Source organism: Tachypleus tridentatus, chromosome 6, assembly GCF_004210375.1.
Source record: "Tachypleus tridentatus isolate NWPU-2018 chromosome 6, ASM421037v1, whole genome shotgun sequence".
Lineage (NCBI taxonomy): Eukaryota > Metazoa > Arthropoda > Merostomata > Xiphosura > Limulidae > Tachypleus > Tachypleus tridentatus.
Genome location: NC_134830.1, coordinates 165,534,008 through 165,553,219, shown reverse-complemented (window position 1 = coordinate 165,553,219; position 19,212 = coordinate 165,534,008). Strand labels below are relative to the sequence as shown.

Sequence of the window (19,212 nt, the reverse complement as noted above, 5' to 3'; positions counted from 1 at the left end):
ACCCTAAACTTCAAAAAATAATTTGAGCTCATCTCTAAGCTCAAATACTTGCTCAGTTATATTTCCTCTTGAAAGTCATCGAACATTTGTGTGGAAAAGAAGCAGATTATGGCTTGCATCCTTGTCAGTACATAACTGCTTGAAAAGTTGTAAGTTGAGAGCTTTTCCTTTGACAAAATTCACAATTTGAATTGTTTGATCCAAATCCTTCTCTTGTGGAACTGAAAGTGTTTTTGAATGCCTCTCATTTTTCGGAACTCGCTTTTTCATACACACTTGAAATCCAGATATTGTCCATAACATAGCCGATGCTCCATCTGTACAACACCCACAGACATTATCCCACAAAATGAAGAAAAATGAAACATTTTCCAAAATATCTGAGGCCTTGATAGTCGTTTCAAGAGGAGAACGAAAAAGAAACTCCTATTTAAATGAACCTGAGTGAACATATCTTGCAAATACCAGCAACTGGGAACACAATGCAACATCATCGATTCATCAAGTTGAATTGAAAATAAGCCAAATGCTGCAGACTTGAACTCCTGCACAACTTGATCCTTGATGTCAATGGCCATGTTGCTGATTCTCCTTTGAACGGTACTGTTTGATAGTGAAACTGTTGCAAGTTTTTCTCCAATCCATTTCCAAAGACAATTTCCACCATTTTGAGAGCGCAAGGTTTGATCAAAGTTTCCCCAATTGTATGTGGGTTTTTTTTTTCTGCTTTGCTATCTCCAGTGCTACTACATAAGAAACTTCAATAACCTTTTGGTTCATTTCTTGGAATTCCCCTGTTAAATCCAGCTTCGTCTTTTTGAAAACATTCCCATGACGTTCGAAAAAGCTTTTGCCCTTGTCCTTGTGTTGAGGATGAACATTCTGCAAATGCTGCTTCAACTTTGTTGGTTTCATAAAATCAGTTGACAAAGCTTTGCAATAAATGACACATCGAGGTCTTTCTTCTCCATTGATGATGATGGATATGAATCCACATTGAATATATGAACCACCGTATCCTCTTTTTTTGACACTTATAATGAATCCAAATTCTGTGATTAAAAAACAATAAAAAGTCAAAGATAACTATAAATTGAATATTTACACAGATAAAAAGTGAAATATTTGTCTTTATATTTAATTTAATCTGTGACATTCAGTAAACGTTATTAAATGTTACAGAATAAAATAAAAACAAACAACAATTCTACAGATTGTACATAATCCACAGGACATCACACTTTATTCAATAAAGTGTAGAAAAAATCAAAATTCCAACAGTTCGAGTCTGCCAATCTGTGGTCCCAATTTTCCCCCTGAAACCCTAAAATTCCCTCGAGGGAAATTTCCCCCTGGTTGAGAACCCCTGCTTTAGTTTATCACTTCAAAATTAGGGACGGCTGACGCAGATAACTCTTGGGTAATTTTGCGCAAAATTCGACATAAATAAAAGCTATTTGAGGGAGTACAAAATCGAAATAAAATGTGGAGTATTTTTGTTATTGTTTCTTCAGTTATTGTAATTAGTGGACTTATATATGTGTTTAATCACAAAATGTAGGATGGTTGACATTACCTGTTTGATGCTCAGTATTGGAAGTAAAGTTGCAAGGAAATAGGAATGAAACGTAACGCTTTTATTGGAAAATATGTGAAGAATTATTTAAAGTACTGAAAGCATCTAAAAACGATAATATGAAACGTAAATTTAAAAGTGATAATAAATGAGATAGTGCTAGTGAGTTTATAAAAGATGAGGATTGGTTGTTTGTTTTTTTAATTTTGCGCAAAGCTACACGAGGGCTATCTACGCTAGCCGACCCTAATTTAGTGCAAGACTAGAGGGAAGGCAGCTAGTCATCACCACCCACCGCCAACTCTTAGGCTACTCTTTTACCAACGAACAGTGGAATTGACCTTCACTTTATAACGCCCCCGCGGCTGAAAAGGCGAATATGTTTGGTGTGACGAGGATTCGAACCAGGGACCCTAAGATTACGAGTCGAGTTCTTTAACCAGGGCCAAAATATGAGGAATTAGTTAACTTTGAAGCAGTGAAAAAACGTTTCAGCAATAACAAACTGAATTTTGATAATAAGTCGATCGTTTCTGATGTCTTTGGTTATTCAGCATATCACCTTGAAACTTCAATGAATTCTTGTCTTTATTTCACGCCTTCACCAAATGGAAAAAAGGCTTAAATGAATTTCGTATTTTAACTGAGTTTGTCATCAATAAATCCGTCGACGTTCAAAATTCGATACCATTTATATTTTTAGTTTTTATAGTGTGATTAAGTTCCTGTACTTTGATTTAAATTCATTTTATCATTTTATAAAACTATTTTGCCGTTTTTGTTAAAATGTTTAATTAAACCTCAGTTACAGAATGCGCAGGCCTAGTGCGACGAGTTTCTTTTTTATTAGATCCAGCATAGTGGTTTCTTTTGCATAGGCTAATGTTGTCACGAATTTCATCGTTGATAAAAAGTTGTACTTTAAAAGGATTACGGTAAAACAGAGTCCAGACCAGTTACTGAAATTTGTTTGATTTTTGTTCCATCTTTTGTCGTTCAAGTTCGCAATTATTTTATCTATAAAATCTTTAGAACCAGAATTTTGTAGACACTTTTCTGGTGGATATCAGTGTAGCTAAACCCCACACAGCAAACATTAAACAAACATGAGACTATATATAGTTTTCAAAAAAAAAAACTTTAATAACTGAAAACGAGCAAGAAACATGTCTAGGAGAGGCATAAACCATTGTTTGGAAAAATTGGCTTGCAACTAAATCTAAGCCAATCATTAGTAAGAGACTTGTTATTTAGATAAAAAGTGTCTTCCACTTCGATAAACTTCAAAACGTATTAAAGAATGATAACTGCCTCAAGTATTTTAACATGTTTATTGCTGTAATGAAAACAAACGACAAAAGGTAAGAATACAGCATACCATTATCTTTAAAAAAAATCAGGAAATTGGGTTAAAATTTTAGAAGCCTCAAAAAAAAAAATTGTGGAGCCTGAAAGATAACCTGAGGTGGTCAGAAACTTTTGTTTCTCTTCATCCAACTTAGAAAAGAATTAAATATAAATTCATGTAGCTGGTAGTTGGTAAAAGCATTCACAATATTCATTAGCTTTATAAAAAATTGAAAAGTGCTACTCCAATGTATTGGACTGTACTTTGGTTACTGTCACAAAAAGACACGTGACAATGATTGTTCAATTCGTCAAAGTAGATTATGATAAATATTAGAGAACATTTTATGCGAATCATTGGAATGAAAGATTCGACGTTGATGGCGTAACAAAGTTACGACTTCAAGAACTAGAATTATAATCTTGAAGACATGATGGACAACAATGGAGCAAACATAGACAACAAGAAGAGTGGAGTTTAGAAGTGTAGAACTAAATCCACACATTGTGCTCACTCACTCAAACTTGTTATCATGACTTGTGTTTGTACTCCCCCCCCCGAGTCTATATGAAGATGGAATGTTGTTGTATGGAATAGCAACAAATGTGATATTAACAGTCTCGCTGTTCAACTTCAGCTTTATGTGTTTCTCGTAATTTGGAATGATGTGTTTTTTTTCTAAAGGGGACTTAATGAATAAATCATCAGGAAGCGCTCAGTTAGACTTACCATTTACGATTCATTTCATAAATACACAAAACACACACACACACACACATAGAGAGAGAGAGAGTGAAATAAATCTTTTTTCTTCTAAAAACTACTCACTCTAATGAGGGTTTTATATAATCACTTATCAAAGATAGGGCCCGGCTTGGCCAGGTGCGTTAAGACATTCGAATCATAATCCGAGGGTCGCGGGTTCGAATCCACGTCGCATCAAACATGGTTGCCCTTAAAGCCGTGGGGGCGTTATAATATGACGGTCAATCCCACTATTCATTAGTAAAAGAGTAGCCCAAGAGTTAGTGGTGGGTGGTGATGACTAGCTGCCTTCCCTCTAGTCTTACACTGCTAAATTAGGGGCAGCTAACGCAGATAGCTCTCGGGTAGCTTTGCACGAAATTCAAAAATCAAACCAAATCCAAACTTCTTGTCAGAACGGATTCAATATTTAATGGAAAATGAGGTTGTTGAGTACTTTCTTACAAAGTAAAATTACCAAAAATGTGACAATAAAAAGTTTAACAAAGATCTGACATTTATTAAGTAATCAGGTATGTGAAATATACCTTTCAATACACGTACGTTTTTTGTCATTAATTTCACGTTTAATCTCTGCCTTCTGTACCCAATATTAAAATAACATTATCTTTGATATATTTGCTACACTTTAGCAACATGCTAGAAAATAAGAGTCTTAGTTATTTATATCATAACTTTGGAGTCGAAACCGAGAAAGTTTTTCTCTACATGTAACAACGTTGGAGACACATACTTTATGTTCAGCCACTGATTGACTCTTGTTTAAATATTACAAAGCAGAAGAGTAAAATTCGTTAATTGGATGTCAGTCTTGTACAGTACAATAAGTGTAGTTATAAATATAACAATAAAACATTTTCAGTGATATCAGTGAAAGAGTTTGAGAATATTTAAACAAATCACCATAATCATCAAAAACAATCAGACAATAGTTTGTTTAATTAATTCATAGATGTCTGATGTTATCGTATTTTCTCTCCTACCTTGGAACTTCACAATTTTGCATTTCAATAAAATGATTGTATCTAAATTCTGTCAGCTCTTTTCATCAGCTGTAACTGTATCTTCAAATCAGTTCCACCTTCATTTTATGACACAGAGTTGCAGTTGTTCAAACAGTATATACAACAGCCAAACTTCAAGTGTATAAATGTTTTTCTCCCCAGTATGCACTTGGCTTCAATGTGTTGCTAATTTAAAGCATATACTGTACTTATTACTTTGTTTTGCTAACCACAAACTGTTTTCTTTCTCAAGTAAGCACAAACTATTTCCAAAATCAATGCTTTAAATGCACGACATCTTTATTCACACAGCCAATTTACAAGTGCACTGAAAAGTACCACTGCAAACAGTAACACTTGTAACAGAAGATTTGAAAACTAAATTTCAAAATATATCAACAGATAGAATGCAATTCACATTTGTGAAAACGTGATAGGCCATGAAATAAAACATTAAAAGATACGAGATTCTAATCATAAGAAATATGGTTTACTAACAAATTCTTTTATGGTCTTATTTCAACATCCTCATAATGAACAGAAAATTATTACTACTTTAATTTGTGGTTAGAACATACACAACTGTATAAGGTTAAAAAGAGAGTGGTGTTAAAAGTGGTGTTGACTTTCAAAATTCAGAAATGTTCATTTTTGCTTTGAAAAATACAGAAAATAAGTTAATGGTCTTAATTTTCACAAATTATATGTTTCATTCTTCTAGAATAAAGTTTTTATGGCAAGTTTATTCACTTTCTTCAACAGTGCTCTAGGTTCTGTTAGTTAAAATCCTATGTTAACATGCAGTGTGCATTACATTAAATCTGTGATAAAACTTTATTTGTTGCTGTCTTCAACTAGCTAATGCTTTTGGTAAAAACACTTCATTACAATGGAAGGAACAACAGAAGTATAATTTTGATTTAATATTCGAATGTAATATTCAGAAAAATTCAGTACAAAGCTGAGGAGAAAAAGTTATTTTATGGTATAAGTTGAAAACTGACAAATTAAACTTTTCTTACTATAGTGTAATCTTCACAAACTTCTCAGAGATACTGCTACCATTATTAATACATTTATTAAATGGATTTTAAAATCTCGAAGAGCATATATGAAGTAATAGAACATTAAAAGAGAAGTCAACTAACAAGGAAGAGACAGCATAATTAACTTGCTTTCACGGGACTTCTTAATATTAATTGATTTTTCAAGTTTCCAGTTTTTATCTTTCTTGCTTCAAGTATAGAAAGCATGTTCATTTAGCCCAATATAACACTAAAAAACTTTATACTACAGAAAAACATTTTACAACTAGTGGATTGTAACTTAGACAAAAAAAAAAAAAACCTTTTGATAAAAAGTTCCAGGACTGAAAATTCTTGAAAAAACAGCAATAGCTCCTTGAACCAAGTACAAGTTTGCATGAAATTACATTTTACGATTGCTATTTACAATGAATGGGACATAACAGAATATCAAACGTGTTACATATAGCACATAAGATATTAGGAAACTGGAATGACATAAAGAACGTTGTGAAATAAAAAACATTTTGGCAAAATTTAGCTTGTAGATGCAACACTGAGATTTAGGTGCAAAAAATACACAAGAACTGATACTTGAAAGTTATTCTGATAGTAATATAGTAATCTAAGTTGTTTTGCATTTACAATATTTATGTGTAATGGTGTAATGTTTTACAAGAGATGTGATAAGTTAATGAATCTACAAATACCATATGGAAACACATATTCTCAAACCTTGCATTCTTGTTTAAAAGTAAGTACATAAACTTATTAAAAGGTTTCTTAAAACAGATTTTTCTGTATTTAATTCCAAACTTATAACAATATAAGATTTCTAGGACCAAAAAAAATAAAAATTGTTAAACCAAATTATACCAACGTTCATTACTTTTTAAAAGACAATAATTCAGTGCTATGAATACCTTTAGTTTTTAAAACAACATCATCAAAATAACTCTAGTACTAATGCACTTCTTCATTCTTGTATTTCAAATAAGAGATATACCCTAAAGAAGAGATGAAATTATGTAATAATACTATAATATGAACAGATGATTTTTGTTTTCTTTACTACTTAACACAAATCTGGTCCCTATACATTTCTTGGACTTTCTGATGAGAGAAACCCACTTGAAATAAAAATGCATCTCAGAACGACTGGTATACCAGCTGTTCCAAAATGCATTTCCTGGTCTTTCTCCGACTGGATATGTTACTCTCTGCCACCCCTAGCCTATTAAAAACAGAAAATGTCAATAACTAATCAGCATTACTATTGTTTCGAAATATTAATATTCTGTTTGTTTTTGTTTTTTTTATAACCCCAAACTTCAAAAAGTATTACATAAACACACATAATGCTAGTTTGCCTATTCATGCATTAGGTTCAATTATTATAAGTTATAACAATAAGAAATTAACATACACACATGAATATAGTTTACCACATTTTTAATTAATAAACATAAATAACTCACATCAACACCACAATAAACTATACAACAGGTACTACAGTGTGTGCATGTGGATAGATGGATAGAAACAGTCCTTATTTCCAGAAGTTCAAAAATGGTGAATTATGTGATGTAAGAACAATACAAGAAATTCATTGCACTGTAAAACTATGAGGAAAACATATAAACAAGCATCATACTGACATACCTCATAAAGTAAATACAACTTCAATGTACTTTTAAATGTTTGGGATCTCTTCAATACATATGTGAAAGTGATAATAATCTAGGCATATGCCAAAACTCACCCTTAAAAGGAACCAAACTTTTATCCAAACCTAACAAAATGCATACAGTTTGATTCTTGTAGTTGAAAGTTTAGTTCCTTTTGTTTCTTAGAATTAAGTACAACTGTGAGCAAAAATATTTTAATCATTAGGAAAAACTGTTTGCCTTACACAAAAGAAATCCTTTGTAAATTTATATTTATACACATTTTAATTTTGTAGTATCTATTGTGAATTCATCGATCTTACAGAAGGTTCAGGGATGTTCATGGAGGCCTCCGAATCCCAACGTTGAAGTTCTTCTCGCACAAGTTTCTCCATTTGTTGCCGTTTCGCTCTTTCATCCAGTCCTTCAGTCTGATGAATTACAAGAAATGTTTGAAAAATTACTTAATGTTCAATCACTTGATTTCATTTTTATAAATGAAAAAGAAATATAGTGATACACTTGTTAATTTAACATAATCAAAATCATATACTGGTAACGTTTCTATCAAAATCATATACTGGTAACGTTTCTATCAAAATCAAAATCATATACTGGTAACGTTTCTATCAAAATCAAAATCATATACTGGTAACGTTTCTATCAAAATCAAAATCATATACTGGTAACGTTTCTATCAAAATCAAAATCATATACTGGTAATGTTTCTATCAAAATCAAAATCATATACTGGTAATGTTTCTATCAAAATCAAAATCATATACTGGTAATGTTTCTATCAAAATCAAAATCATATACTGGTAATGTTTCTATCAAAATTTAACCCTTGTATTTCTTAAACTATTTTTTTTTATTAGAAATATAGCAGATGAAATTAATAAAAACCTTTCTCCTGCTCAAGGTTCTTAAATTACCATACAAAAGAAATGAAAAAAAAATACATTCACCACGTTTATGACAAACTTTTAAAATATGTGACAATTAACTCAAGATTCTTCAAAAATAATAAAATAACAATAATTGACATTACTAAAATAAAACAATTTATGAAAAGTAAAATAGAATATAGTAATAAGTGTTTAAAACATTTTTTTAAATAACAATCTTTTCCCATCTTAAAAAGACAATTTTGGTTTCAAATGGGAAGCTTTTTAATAACAGGGATTACAAGTTAATAAAATTACATGAAGCAATATAATTTTACTAAACAAGTTATACAGAAAGAAACACAACTGAACTTTTTTTCAATTTATTAGTTACAAGTCTTTCACTGCTTTTACCTCCGATATAGTATCCAAGATTTTGTTGACGTTTTCTCGGCGTTTTGCTTTGGCTCGCTCCATAGCATTCATTTTTACCAAAACGGCATCAATTTTGGAAACAATACTCCCAATGGAGTGTTCCATTCGATCAACCCGACGTGATAATCTACATGAAATGTGAATATTACACTTAAAGTTTCTGAAAAAAAATTACCCAAGTCATACTATGAGAAATATTACACTAAACCTTACCTATAACTTCTGAAAACAAATAAATAATGCTGTTTTTTTTTAAAGAAATTCTAGTTTGGGTTTTCTTTTTTCCACATCACTTGGCACATTTAACCAATGTTCATTTTGTTTTTCTCAAATGTGTGCATTAATCATAATATATGTAAATGAATATTTATACTGCAGAGTTAGTTTGATTTTTATTTCATTTTCATACCTCTTATAAATCATTTTCCATTGTTGAAAATGAAAATATTTAGAAAGTTAAAAACAAAAATAAGCTGAGCAATCACAATACATATATAATTAATCACTCCAGTAATTTTTAATCGATATTTCTTTCTGCATATTTCTATAGAATTATGATATTAGTTCTTCGTAGTTTAAGTATTTCAGAACAGAGGATAACATACACATTGAACTCATCTAGTGCTACTCCACCTGCCACAGTTCCATTAGACGGGCGAGTTCCTCCAGAATTCTCGGCTTCCTGTTTTTCATTCTGTATCTCCTTTTCAAGCATACTTTTCTGACCTTCCAAGTCTGACAACATCTGTTTCGTCTCAGTCTCGTCTAGTACTCGATTACCATCCAAGTCGTACTTTGAGAAAATCATTTCAATTTCAACATCTGTAAAGTTTTGTCTGCAAATAAAATTAAACAGTATCACTACTTGTTTTTGTTAGCTGATACACACAGCCCAAAAAATTGTATGTTTGTGATTAAGAATTTAAGTACACACTAAGTTTTCTCAGATATCTCAAATGTATTTAGTTTCATGTTCTTGCATAGGAGTGGCATAAACAAGTGAACAATGATTTCCAAAAAAAAGATATATATATTTCTAATATTATTGTACATTTAACATATTATAATTCAAAATAAATAAACAAAAAAAATATCACTCTTGTGCATCCTGCATTTCCGTGCTTTATATACATTAATAATTATTATATTGTCTATTTGTTTTATCTAATAAACATAACTCTGAAGAAGTCAAACAAAAATATATCTCAGGACGGCTGGTAAGAGTATTAACATTTTTACTAATAAAGCAGAGAACAACATTTCAACCTGAAAATGACATACCAGCAGTCCCAAGATACATTTTTACTTCAAGTGGGTTTCTTGTCATCACAAACAGTTACATCGATAATTTTATAAAATTACTTGCTATTTACCAATTTCAAAATTATATAAAAATCAGTACAAACTTTCTCAGGAGTCAATTTCTTTTCTACCTAGAAATAATTGGAAGATTTTGACAGCCATTTAATTTCAGTGTAGAGGTTAAAAATTATTAGTAATAATAGAACCTGTTTGTTTGTTGTTTTATGTATAAACCTATAACTTATGCAAGATTAGCAAACTGGAGGTCAAAACTGATAGACTGTGCATCCCCACAGCAATGTGGGTTCTACTTCTGCAGTCACCTCCAAAACTTAGGATACATTTTATTATCCCATGTTGTAGCTTGTATCCTAGGATCTTTAAAAAAAAAAAAAAAGCATATTTTGTTTAATTTTAATGTGTTTTGTTTTGGTTTAAAAAATATGGTTATAATATATATAGTCATTGTCTATATATTATGGAAAGAAAAAAGATACAACTCAAATACAAAAATACTATAGAACCTTGATATTCCTCATTTTTAAACAAAGAAATTCTCACAAAAAAGCAAGATTTCTATAATTTTATTACTTTTATTCTTATAAAAATATCTCAAACATACTGTTTCAAAGTTTGTCGAAGTTCATCAAAAGAAAACCTTCGAATCTGGTCTCCATTTACTTGTTTCATTGCGTTCTGAATGTCAACTATTTTATCTCGCCTTCCCAGTTTACTCATCAAGTTTTTGTAGCTCTGTAAGCACAAAGGTTTGATGAGCAACAAAATTTAAATTTTGTTAAAACATATCCAAAGAAATATCTGGTGAAGAGGAAAAAAAAAGGAACTGTGTAATGTACAATGAGTACTTAATTATGAATAACATTTTATGAATAAATGAAAAAAATAAAAGTTACTGTGAAAATAAATTATTTCAAATTAAAGTTTATAATAAATGATAAAACCAAGTTTACTACTTTTTAGGTATATGAGAGAATTCAAAGTAATAATGAGAATGAATGCCAATTATTGTTTGCTGAAGATACCCAATATCCTTACCGAGTTGGCTAACATAAGAGCAACAATTGATATTTCTAATTAACTAAAATAAAAGTAATGTTAAAACACAAAACATGATCTGCATCTCTAGTAAAAATATTTTAAATTATTTATATTTTAACGTTTTTAGAAAAGCATGTACATTGAAGGATTGAAGTACAATTAGTGTGATGTTCCACAAAAAACCAAGATGTATTTTAGACCAAAAAAAGCATAGCAATATAAAAAAAATAACTGATATTTGATCAACACAAGAATCTTATTTTTTTAACGTGTTTTTCTTTAAAAACATGAACTTGCATTTATTTATTATTTCTCAAAGTTCTATTTCTATTCACAGTATTTTCACAAACAGAGTTCATGCATAGAAGCACATCTGTATTTATGATGGGCAAGCTTATAACTGGATATTACACTGAAAATGAACTATAGAATAATTGGAATTTATTTTACAAAAAAGGCAAAACCACTATTAAAAAATAATGCTAATAACACTCCTCATGTCATATTTATGCAAATCAGGTACACAATATTCTATTATGTGATGTGAAATACAAAGCTTTGCCATGCAGTCCATATTTATAAGTGAACATTTGGTAGAAGTACACTAGCTATATATTTTTATAGTTCATAGCATTTCATTCCAACAAAAAACACAATTCCCATGAACAGCAAGAGCAGCCTGACATTGTGTGTTAAAATCAGTGGAGAACCAAAGATATTCTTAACCACTCTTTTGATGCAGATATTTATCTTTAATATCTAAGATCCTTAGAAAATATTCATTCCATATTAACCCAATGAGATTGAAGCCTAATAAGTGTGTTGAACACTCACCAGTTAACACCCTCTTATTTAAGAACAAGTATTACTATCCATTAGGTTAAAATTAGGGTCAATTATAAGAGATTTAGAAACACAAAAAGTGTAATGTGGTTCTTGTTATATGTAACACTAATGGTACTCTTCTGCTAAATGTAAAAATCAGTATGCCCAGTAATCTTTATCTCCCTACACACACCATATTTCTCTCACTGGTATATAAAAAGGAAGTTGAATCTAGTTCCAAGGTTCTTCCAAATAAATACATATATTTCCATTTGAGTGCATGTTAATGCATGATTTATCTGTAGAAAAAATAGTGATTCACATTTTCTTACTCCAATGGATATATTCTTGGCATTATTAGAGGTGTCATACTCTGCTCGTTGGACATCTAGGATACAGGAGAATGTTTCTAATCATGTGTATAATGCAGTATCTATTTTTGGGTGCAAAGATGTTATTTGATTTCAGACTAGATATCTTGTGAATGTCACAAACCAAGATTAACAGACAACAGTCTATCTTGTGTTAAAGCTGTGTTCGTCTGCCTTGTCTAGGTGTTCAAATAGTTGTAATTTTAGTTGAAGAGCAATTCTACATTCTTCTGATGACACTTTTAAACACTTGTAACCAATTCACACTATTCTTCTGCAATTGGCTGGCTTCTATTCATCCTTTGGCACTCTAAATAAGTGAAACATCTAAATATCTTTTATTTTAAAACCTAACTGTAGTTCAGGAACAAAATGAAACATTTTAAACTCTGCAATATAAAGGACAACTCAGAGAAGATTGTACAAGACTACCATATACAGCACAGGTTAAATAACATAGCCTGAAGAACCAATCATCTACATTTCAGATCACATCACTGACAAAATACTTGATTCATGTAACAATTCACTAACAGGGAAGGAAATTAACAAAATTTTCTAACTCGTGATTTTGTCTTATCATAGTAATAATATTATAAATAGCTCTTCAATTGTTTAAGATAGTGTAAATAAATAGATACAAAAATAAATATGTAAAAGTTAAAATATAAACTAAAATTAATTTCACCTTTTTGAAATACTCTCCAATTTCAAATTCATTTTTTTCACTGGCCAACTCGGTTTTGACTTCAGCATAGGTATCATTGATGATGGCCAAAAACATATTCTAGAAAGATTCAAAATGATATAAAGGAAAACACCAGTTAGTACTCTCACATTTTTTATTTTCATTTACTTCAATTGGATAAACTAAACAAGCAACAACAAGTATATAAATTTTAGAAAATAAGCAAAATAAAAACCTGATAATATTCAACATAAAATGTATTATATTTTATAGTTTATTAATGGGAAACTTGAATATAATATTAAATTTTTCAGAAAGATTAACAAACTAACAAAACATACAAGTAATTTTTTTACTAAGATCTCTTGTGTAGTTTTTATTAAACGTGTTTCCGTAATTAAGTGAAAAATATTATGCAAAAATTTTAAGAAATAATAACTGTAAGTTTACCATTAAATTTTATTTTTCTCTTTATCACGAATACAAAAAAACATTACATGTGACAGAAAGATCAGAAACTACACAGTAAACTGCACTTAACATCTCACTCAAAAAGATCAGAAACTTATTACATTTATTATCTGTGATTAGAATTTTAGATTTAAACATTTATGACAGTATAAGAGTGAATAGTGAGTCATCATAATGTTTCTTAAACTTCATGTCAACAGATATGACGTTTTCACTATTTTTTTCAAAACTACTTTATACACTTACTAAGTTTGTTTTTTTCACTAAGATGTGGTCATCCTTTTCGTTTATACAAATGAATAATTGTAAAAATCTTTATTGTTCATTTTCCAGGAATAAGAAAACAATCACTTACAAGTTTAATTAATGCTTAGGAGAATCATCACAGGTTTCAATGAAAAATATTAATTACAAAAAGTAGAAGCTTAGTTGCAAATCATAGCTTTTGAAAACAGTTGTACTTCAAATATTTGTTATGCTAGGACAATACTCACCATTAAAACAAAAAAAACAAAAAATACATAGCTGAGAAAGTACATAGGACCAAGAACTCTGTTGGCTTCTTCGATTTCGTTAAAGTTAAAATCACCTAAGATGACCCGTAGTAGAGTAAATCTATAAAGTAATTAAAAGAAGTGCTAACTAAACATTTTCTTAATTTAATGTTTTTAAATCTTAGAGTAAATTAAATAATAAATATTCTAATACTATAACTAGATGATTTATGAAGTGATTTATTTTTAAACTCACACACTTGGCTATGGTTGGATAAATTTCCATGAAATATATATAAAAAAAACAAGTTAGCAAAATTTCGTCTGACTCTAATTTCAAACATTAATTAAAAAATTTATTTCCAGTAAAGAACAGTTTTCTTGACAATCAACATTAGGCATGACTATAATTTAAAATGTGGTTTAAAACAAGTTATACAAACTTGTGTAACATAAAGATGTTCATATTAATCAGAGAAAATAAATACATTACAGAATTGAAAATATGTTTAAACTTAAGAACCCATATTTCAATAATTCTAATATTATGAAGCTAGAACTCTGATTAAGCAAGCATGTGCTTGATTAAATTATAATTTATGGTTAACAATCTATAAAACTAACTGAAATGGTTGTACAATTAAGAACTTATTCAGCAACTCTAATTCCAAAGTACTTGAAACTTACCTAAGTAACTAACCTATAATAAACAATACTGTTCTAACCCTAGGGCATATGGCTTTAACTTAGTCTTTGATTAATAACATCTACCCTAAAACCTGCACAATTAGCTAGCTTATCATGTTGACTAAGGTAACAAGGTCTTGAATATTAAATATTATACTGTTTTATATTAGTACCAGTTTTAAAAGCTTTTTCAAGAAAAAAAAATATACTCCAGTTACATTTTTCTTATCTTTAGCTATTGCAACAAAGACAAATATTTTGAAACAATGAATTTAGGTCTAAAAGCTTACATAGCATTCAGGAAAGTACTGAAGTCTTGAACTTGAGAGCCAAATAATAAATAACCAAGTTGGGAATATGCAACAAAGACAATAAAGAACATGACAGCAAATCCAGTAATATCCTTGGAACACTAAGAAAGGAGGAAACCATTACAACATTAAGACAACATCATCATTAATGTAAGTTTTAAATAAAAAATATAATTTTATTCTAAAACAAGTTAAGTGTTTAGTTGATGATTCTTCTAATCTAACTGGCTAATTCTCTTTTTCAGTGAAATAATTTATTATTAATATGAAATTTTCAGTCATAGAAAATGATAAAAAACAATTAAAATTATTTCTTCTTTGATTCTTATTTCTTTCTTTTTGTTAGCTTCGTTACTACTGTTATGCCACAGAAACAATAAATCTGATACTTTTCTTAGCCATCTTGGTTAAATGTCAGGTAGTTCTTGCAAAGTAATTTTTACCATACAAAAGGTTCAAGGAGTACCCCTTACATAGAGACATAGAAATTCTTATTCAAATGTACATTTTTTTAAAAGCTTTTAAACATACAATAACCTGTTTATAACTAGAATTTTGAATAAGTAGATATTCTGTTTTGAAGACAAAACGAGTGTGTTTTTTTTTGTGTGTGTTCTTCTTAGGAACTAAAATAGCTTGAGTTTGCCATTTTTTCTCCATAAAGATGTGGTTTTAATTTTAAAATTACTTATAATTAGAGCTTGTGAGTCAGGATTGTAACATTTGTAGTTTACATTTAGCAAATAAAAGAAAGTAGAAAAGTTGATTCATGAAAAAAAAAAACAACAACTAACTCGTGACAGAGTAGAAGAGAGTTGAGTCATGGTCTTGTTGAAGCTGATGTACTTGAAAATCTTGATCCAAGCAAAAAACACAGCCAGAGCTACAGCATTGTTAAACTGTGTTTGCCAGAATCCTAGAAACTCAAAATCAGCAAACTCATCTGGTTTATTCAGCAGACCTTCCAGCATGGAGTCCACCATTAAGGTACGGTAGATGCTAAAGGCAATACACACAAGTGACAGCTGCAACAAAAACTGGAAATTAAAACACATTCAGAGCCACACACATGTATTATTCTTAAAGGATCAGATAAAAACCAATAAAATACATTTATACTGCCTATTATAATGAAGTTTCCAACAAAAGATAAATGAAAATGCAATGTACCAATTGCCATATCACATACACTCCTGGAATACTCGCACCAAAAAAGTAAAAATGATCACAGTAAGTTGAAGGTCAATATTTCTGAGCTATTAGAAGCATAGATATGAATCAACAAAATACATTCTTAGACCATTTCCTTCTCCAATGTTAGCATCGTGAGAAACATATAATAAAAAAATACTTGAGATAATGCCTTATAATTTTTAGAATAAATGGCATAACAGACAAAACACTTTATAACTACACACTTTAGAAATTCTAAAGCAATAGTTAAGTACTATGACACCCTAAAGAGAATTGAGAATTACAATTAGCTGAAATATAAGTAAAGACATTCACCCCATCACTTATATCAATGTTTTAAATGTGTGTGCTATAAAACTCAGGAAGGATAAACTTCTATATTGCCTATGAAAGGAGTTACACAGACTAGAAACCTTAACTTTTGAGTATAAATTTTGATAGAACAAACTTGATCAATGATATAATAATTAATTGATCTACTTAGGTCTGAAGTCCAAAGCGCAGAACTCTCCACAATGATCCTTATAATACAAAATATTAAAAAACGTTTTGTAGGTAAAGCTCTTGAGACACAGACACTTTTCTCAAAGTTATTTGTTTTTCCAACAACAGAAATATTTAGTGCATTCAAAAATTTAATGATATATATATAACATAATCCTTTTCAGAAATTCTACTCACCACAATCACTACAATATCCAAGATATTCCATATTGATTTGAAATAGTTGCATTTGTTCTTCTTGATCTAAATGTTGAAAACATATACAGGATTTTCATTTTATAATGTCAATAAATACTATATTAACGATTAGAATGAGACTTGGGGTCTAAGTTTTCAAATTTTAACTCTACTTTTGAAACATATGACAATTTACATTCATGGTAACTCATTTGTTTTGCTAATAAACATTTTTTTCCTAACTTTTGTAACAGAAGAAAATGTTTTTAACATACTATATGTTGTACTTTTTCTACTGCTTTATATTGGTAGCTATTAAAATTTGTAAAAAACAAATACAAGTAAACATTATCAATAGCTTTTGAAGTGTTTTTAGTTATTAGATCTGCATGTCTCCTAACTGAGATATTTCTGCATCTCTATACTACAAATTAATGTTAGTTTATTCTTTGAAAAGTTATATTTGCACCTTTTCACAACAGGCTAACATTTGACTTGTATTCTCATATAAACAGTTAGCATTTTGATAATGTTTGATGGTTACCTTTACAGTATTTTATTATAAACAATCATATGTTTATTCAAGGGTTGTCTCTACATCCCTCTATCTATATCTAACAATTTATGCATATTAACTGAGAAGTTATCACTTTACTCACAGGTTCTCACATAACATCCCAAAATAAAACATTTGTCAATAGTGCATTAAAAACTTACCACAAGCTCAAGAAACAAATTTACCTCAATAGCTTCTTCTATTATGTAGTACAAGATAAACACAGAGAACAAGATCTCACAACCCATAATGAAGTAGTCAAAAGGGTTAACGTAACGAAGCAGCTTAACAGTTCGAAAAGACCAGGAAGGTATCATCCCTCCAGTAGCTGGAAATTCAAACACGATCCTAAAATAAATGATGTTTTAGTTGAAATACTATATTCTTTGTACAAAGTCATAAAATACTCAAGAGGACTAAAAGCAGATAGCTAAGACCAAAGTTCAGTTGTTTTTTTACTTTCTATTAGTAATTGAACAAATTTATTTTAAAATTAAGAAAAAATACACTGTTCTTATATAGTTCATTATTCATACTGTAACATACAGACATTAAAAAACAAAAAAACACTTGTTCAAACTGCATAATAATGTACCATGTTTGGAAGTTAATGGTGGTTTCTATTGTTTTGGAAAAAAATTACAAAAATTGCAAGTATGGAAGCTATTGTTTCGATTACATGTTAACAGAAATTTCAAAAATATTTTGTACTTAATGTTTGATTTAACCATCACATTATTAATATCATATGGAGAGTTTTACACTCTAAGAAGTCTTAAACTTTCCAAAGAGAAATGATAATTTTGTAAATTTCAATGTGTACCTAATAAATATATGTCATTTTATGAAAACTAGTTTGAAAAAAATTGTTACAAGTACTATTAAGTCCTACAATAACTTAAGATTTACATATCAGATAAATTAATTTTTTTTAGCTTCTAGCTTTTATAATCTTCATGTTTCACAGAAACCTTACATACGTCTTACTTTGCAATACAGAAGAGATTGATGTTTGCATTGTACACAGTGAAATCCAGAAACACTGCTCTTGTTGCTCTGCTTAACCATAAGTTCTGTCGAAGTTCATCCATGATGTGTTTAGCACCGTTCTTGGACATACCCAAATCAACATACGATCCAGCACCACTGTAAGTGGCCAATCTCCCCCAGTGACTGGATCCATTAAGTTGTTTCTCAGAAAAGTATTGCCAACTAGTTAATGAAAAAAGTCCCACATTCTAAAGACCAACACTTCAGAAAGTTGCTAGAATTTGTTTAATAGCAGTGTCTGTATCTTCAAATTTTTTTCATAGACTTATTTATATTATCTAAAAATAAACATTAAAAAAGCATAGTTATTACAACACATTTAGATGCACAGATAAAAACAAAACAATAATAAAACTACACATTAGTAAAAAACACAGAAATATTGTGGCAGACGTTTTTGTGTTAAAGGTTTTACTTCAGTTAGTTATTCCTAATCTCACTTTCTTTTATATACTTTAAATCTGGTTCAACTTGATTTTCAGAAAGCATCTGATAAGATGCTTTACAAAAAGACTTGTTACACAGATGAAATACACAGGTGTGAGAGAAATATTATTCAATTGGATAGAAAACTGGCTAGAGAGCAGAAAGCAAAGAGTAGTAATAAATGGAATTAGATCCGAATGGATCACAGTTACATGTGGTGTGCCTCAGGGATCTGTGACAGATTCTCTACTGTAGGTAATTTATATTAATAATATTAAATTTAGAATGACTAACAAATTTTTGAAGTTTGTAATGACATTAAGATATTTAAGGTGGTTAACTGTATTAAAGATGGCACAGACTTACAGAGAGATTTAAATCATTTGATAC

General features: G+C 29.8%; 2 protein-coding genes across 3 annotated transcripts in view; both read right to left on the bottom strand.

Moving 5' to 3' along the window:
* Positions 1–75: 75 nt before the first annotated feature.
* On the bottom strand, positions 76–5,758 carry LOC143251803 (protein FAM200C-like). The gene is made up of 3 exons (XM_076503046.1): positions 5,737–5,758; positions 769–1,052; positions 76–426 (listed from the first exon to the last, which is right to left on the bottom strand). Exons 1-3 carry the CDS (start codon positions 5,756–5,758, stop codon positions 76–78), a joined length of 657 nt encoding a protein of 218 aa, XP_076359161.1.
* The window catches only part of LOC143254356 (polycystin-2-like), a 47,284-nt gene continuing 33,040 nt past the window's right edge, over positions 4,969–19,212 (bottom strand). For both annotated transcript variants that reach the window (XM_076509411.1, XM_076509410.1), the window contains 12 exons: positions 18,334–18,558; positions 17,532–17,694; positions 16,791–16,856; positions 15,710–15,940; positions 14,895–15,016; positions 13,918–14,038; positions 12,953–13,051; positions 10,632–10,762; positions 9,313–9,543; positions 8,687–8,834; positions 7,709–7,816; positions 4,969–6,952 (listed from right to left, as the gene is read on the bottom strand). In XM_076509411.1, the coding sequence (XP_076365526.1) occupies positions 6,932–6,952; positions 7,709–7,816; positions 8,687–8,834; positions 9,313–9,543; positions 10,632–10,762; positions 12,953–13,051; positions 13,918–14,038; positions 14,895–15,016; positions 15,710–15,940; positions 16,791–16,856; positions 17,532–17,694; positions 18,334–18,558 (1,666 nt within the window). In that variant the 3' untranslated portion in view covers positions 4,969–6,931. The remainder of the gene's footprint in view (positions 6,953–7,708; positions 7,817–8,686; positions 8,835–9,312; positions 9,544–10,631; positions 10,763–12,952; positions 13,052–13,917; positions 14,039–14,894; positions 15,017–15,709; positions 15,941–16,790; positions 16,857–17,531; positions 17,695–18,333; positions 18,559–19,212) is intronic.

What these genes read in the sequence shown, in the direction of transcription:
- LOC143251803 (XM_076503046.1), bottom strand. Translation starts at nt 5,758, where the DNA reads ATGGTAGCAGTATCTCTGAGAA. An exon ending in GGTAGCAGTATCTCTGAGAA is followed by an intron (nt 1,053 to 5,736) that starts GTTTGTGAAGAT and finishes TTTTAATCACAG; the next exon opens with AATTTGGATTCATTATAAGT. An exon ending in TCCAAGAAATGAACCAAAAG is followed by an intron (nt 427 to 768) that starts GTTATTGAAGTT and finishes TCATTTAAATAG; the next exon opens with GAGTTTCTTTTTCGTTCTCC.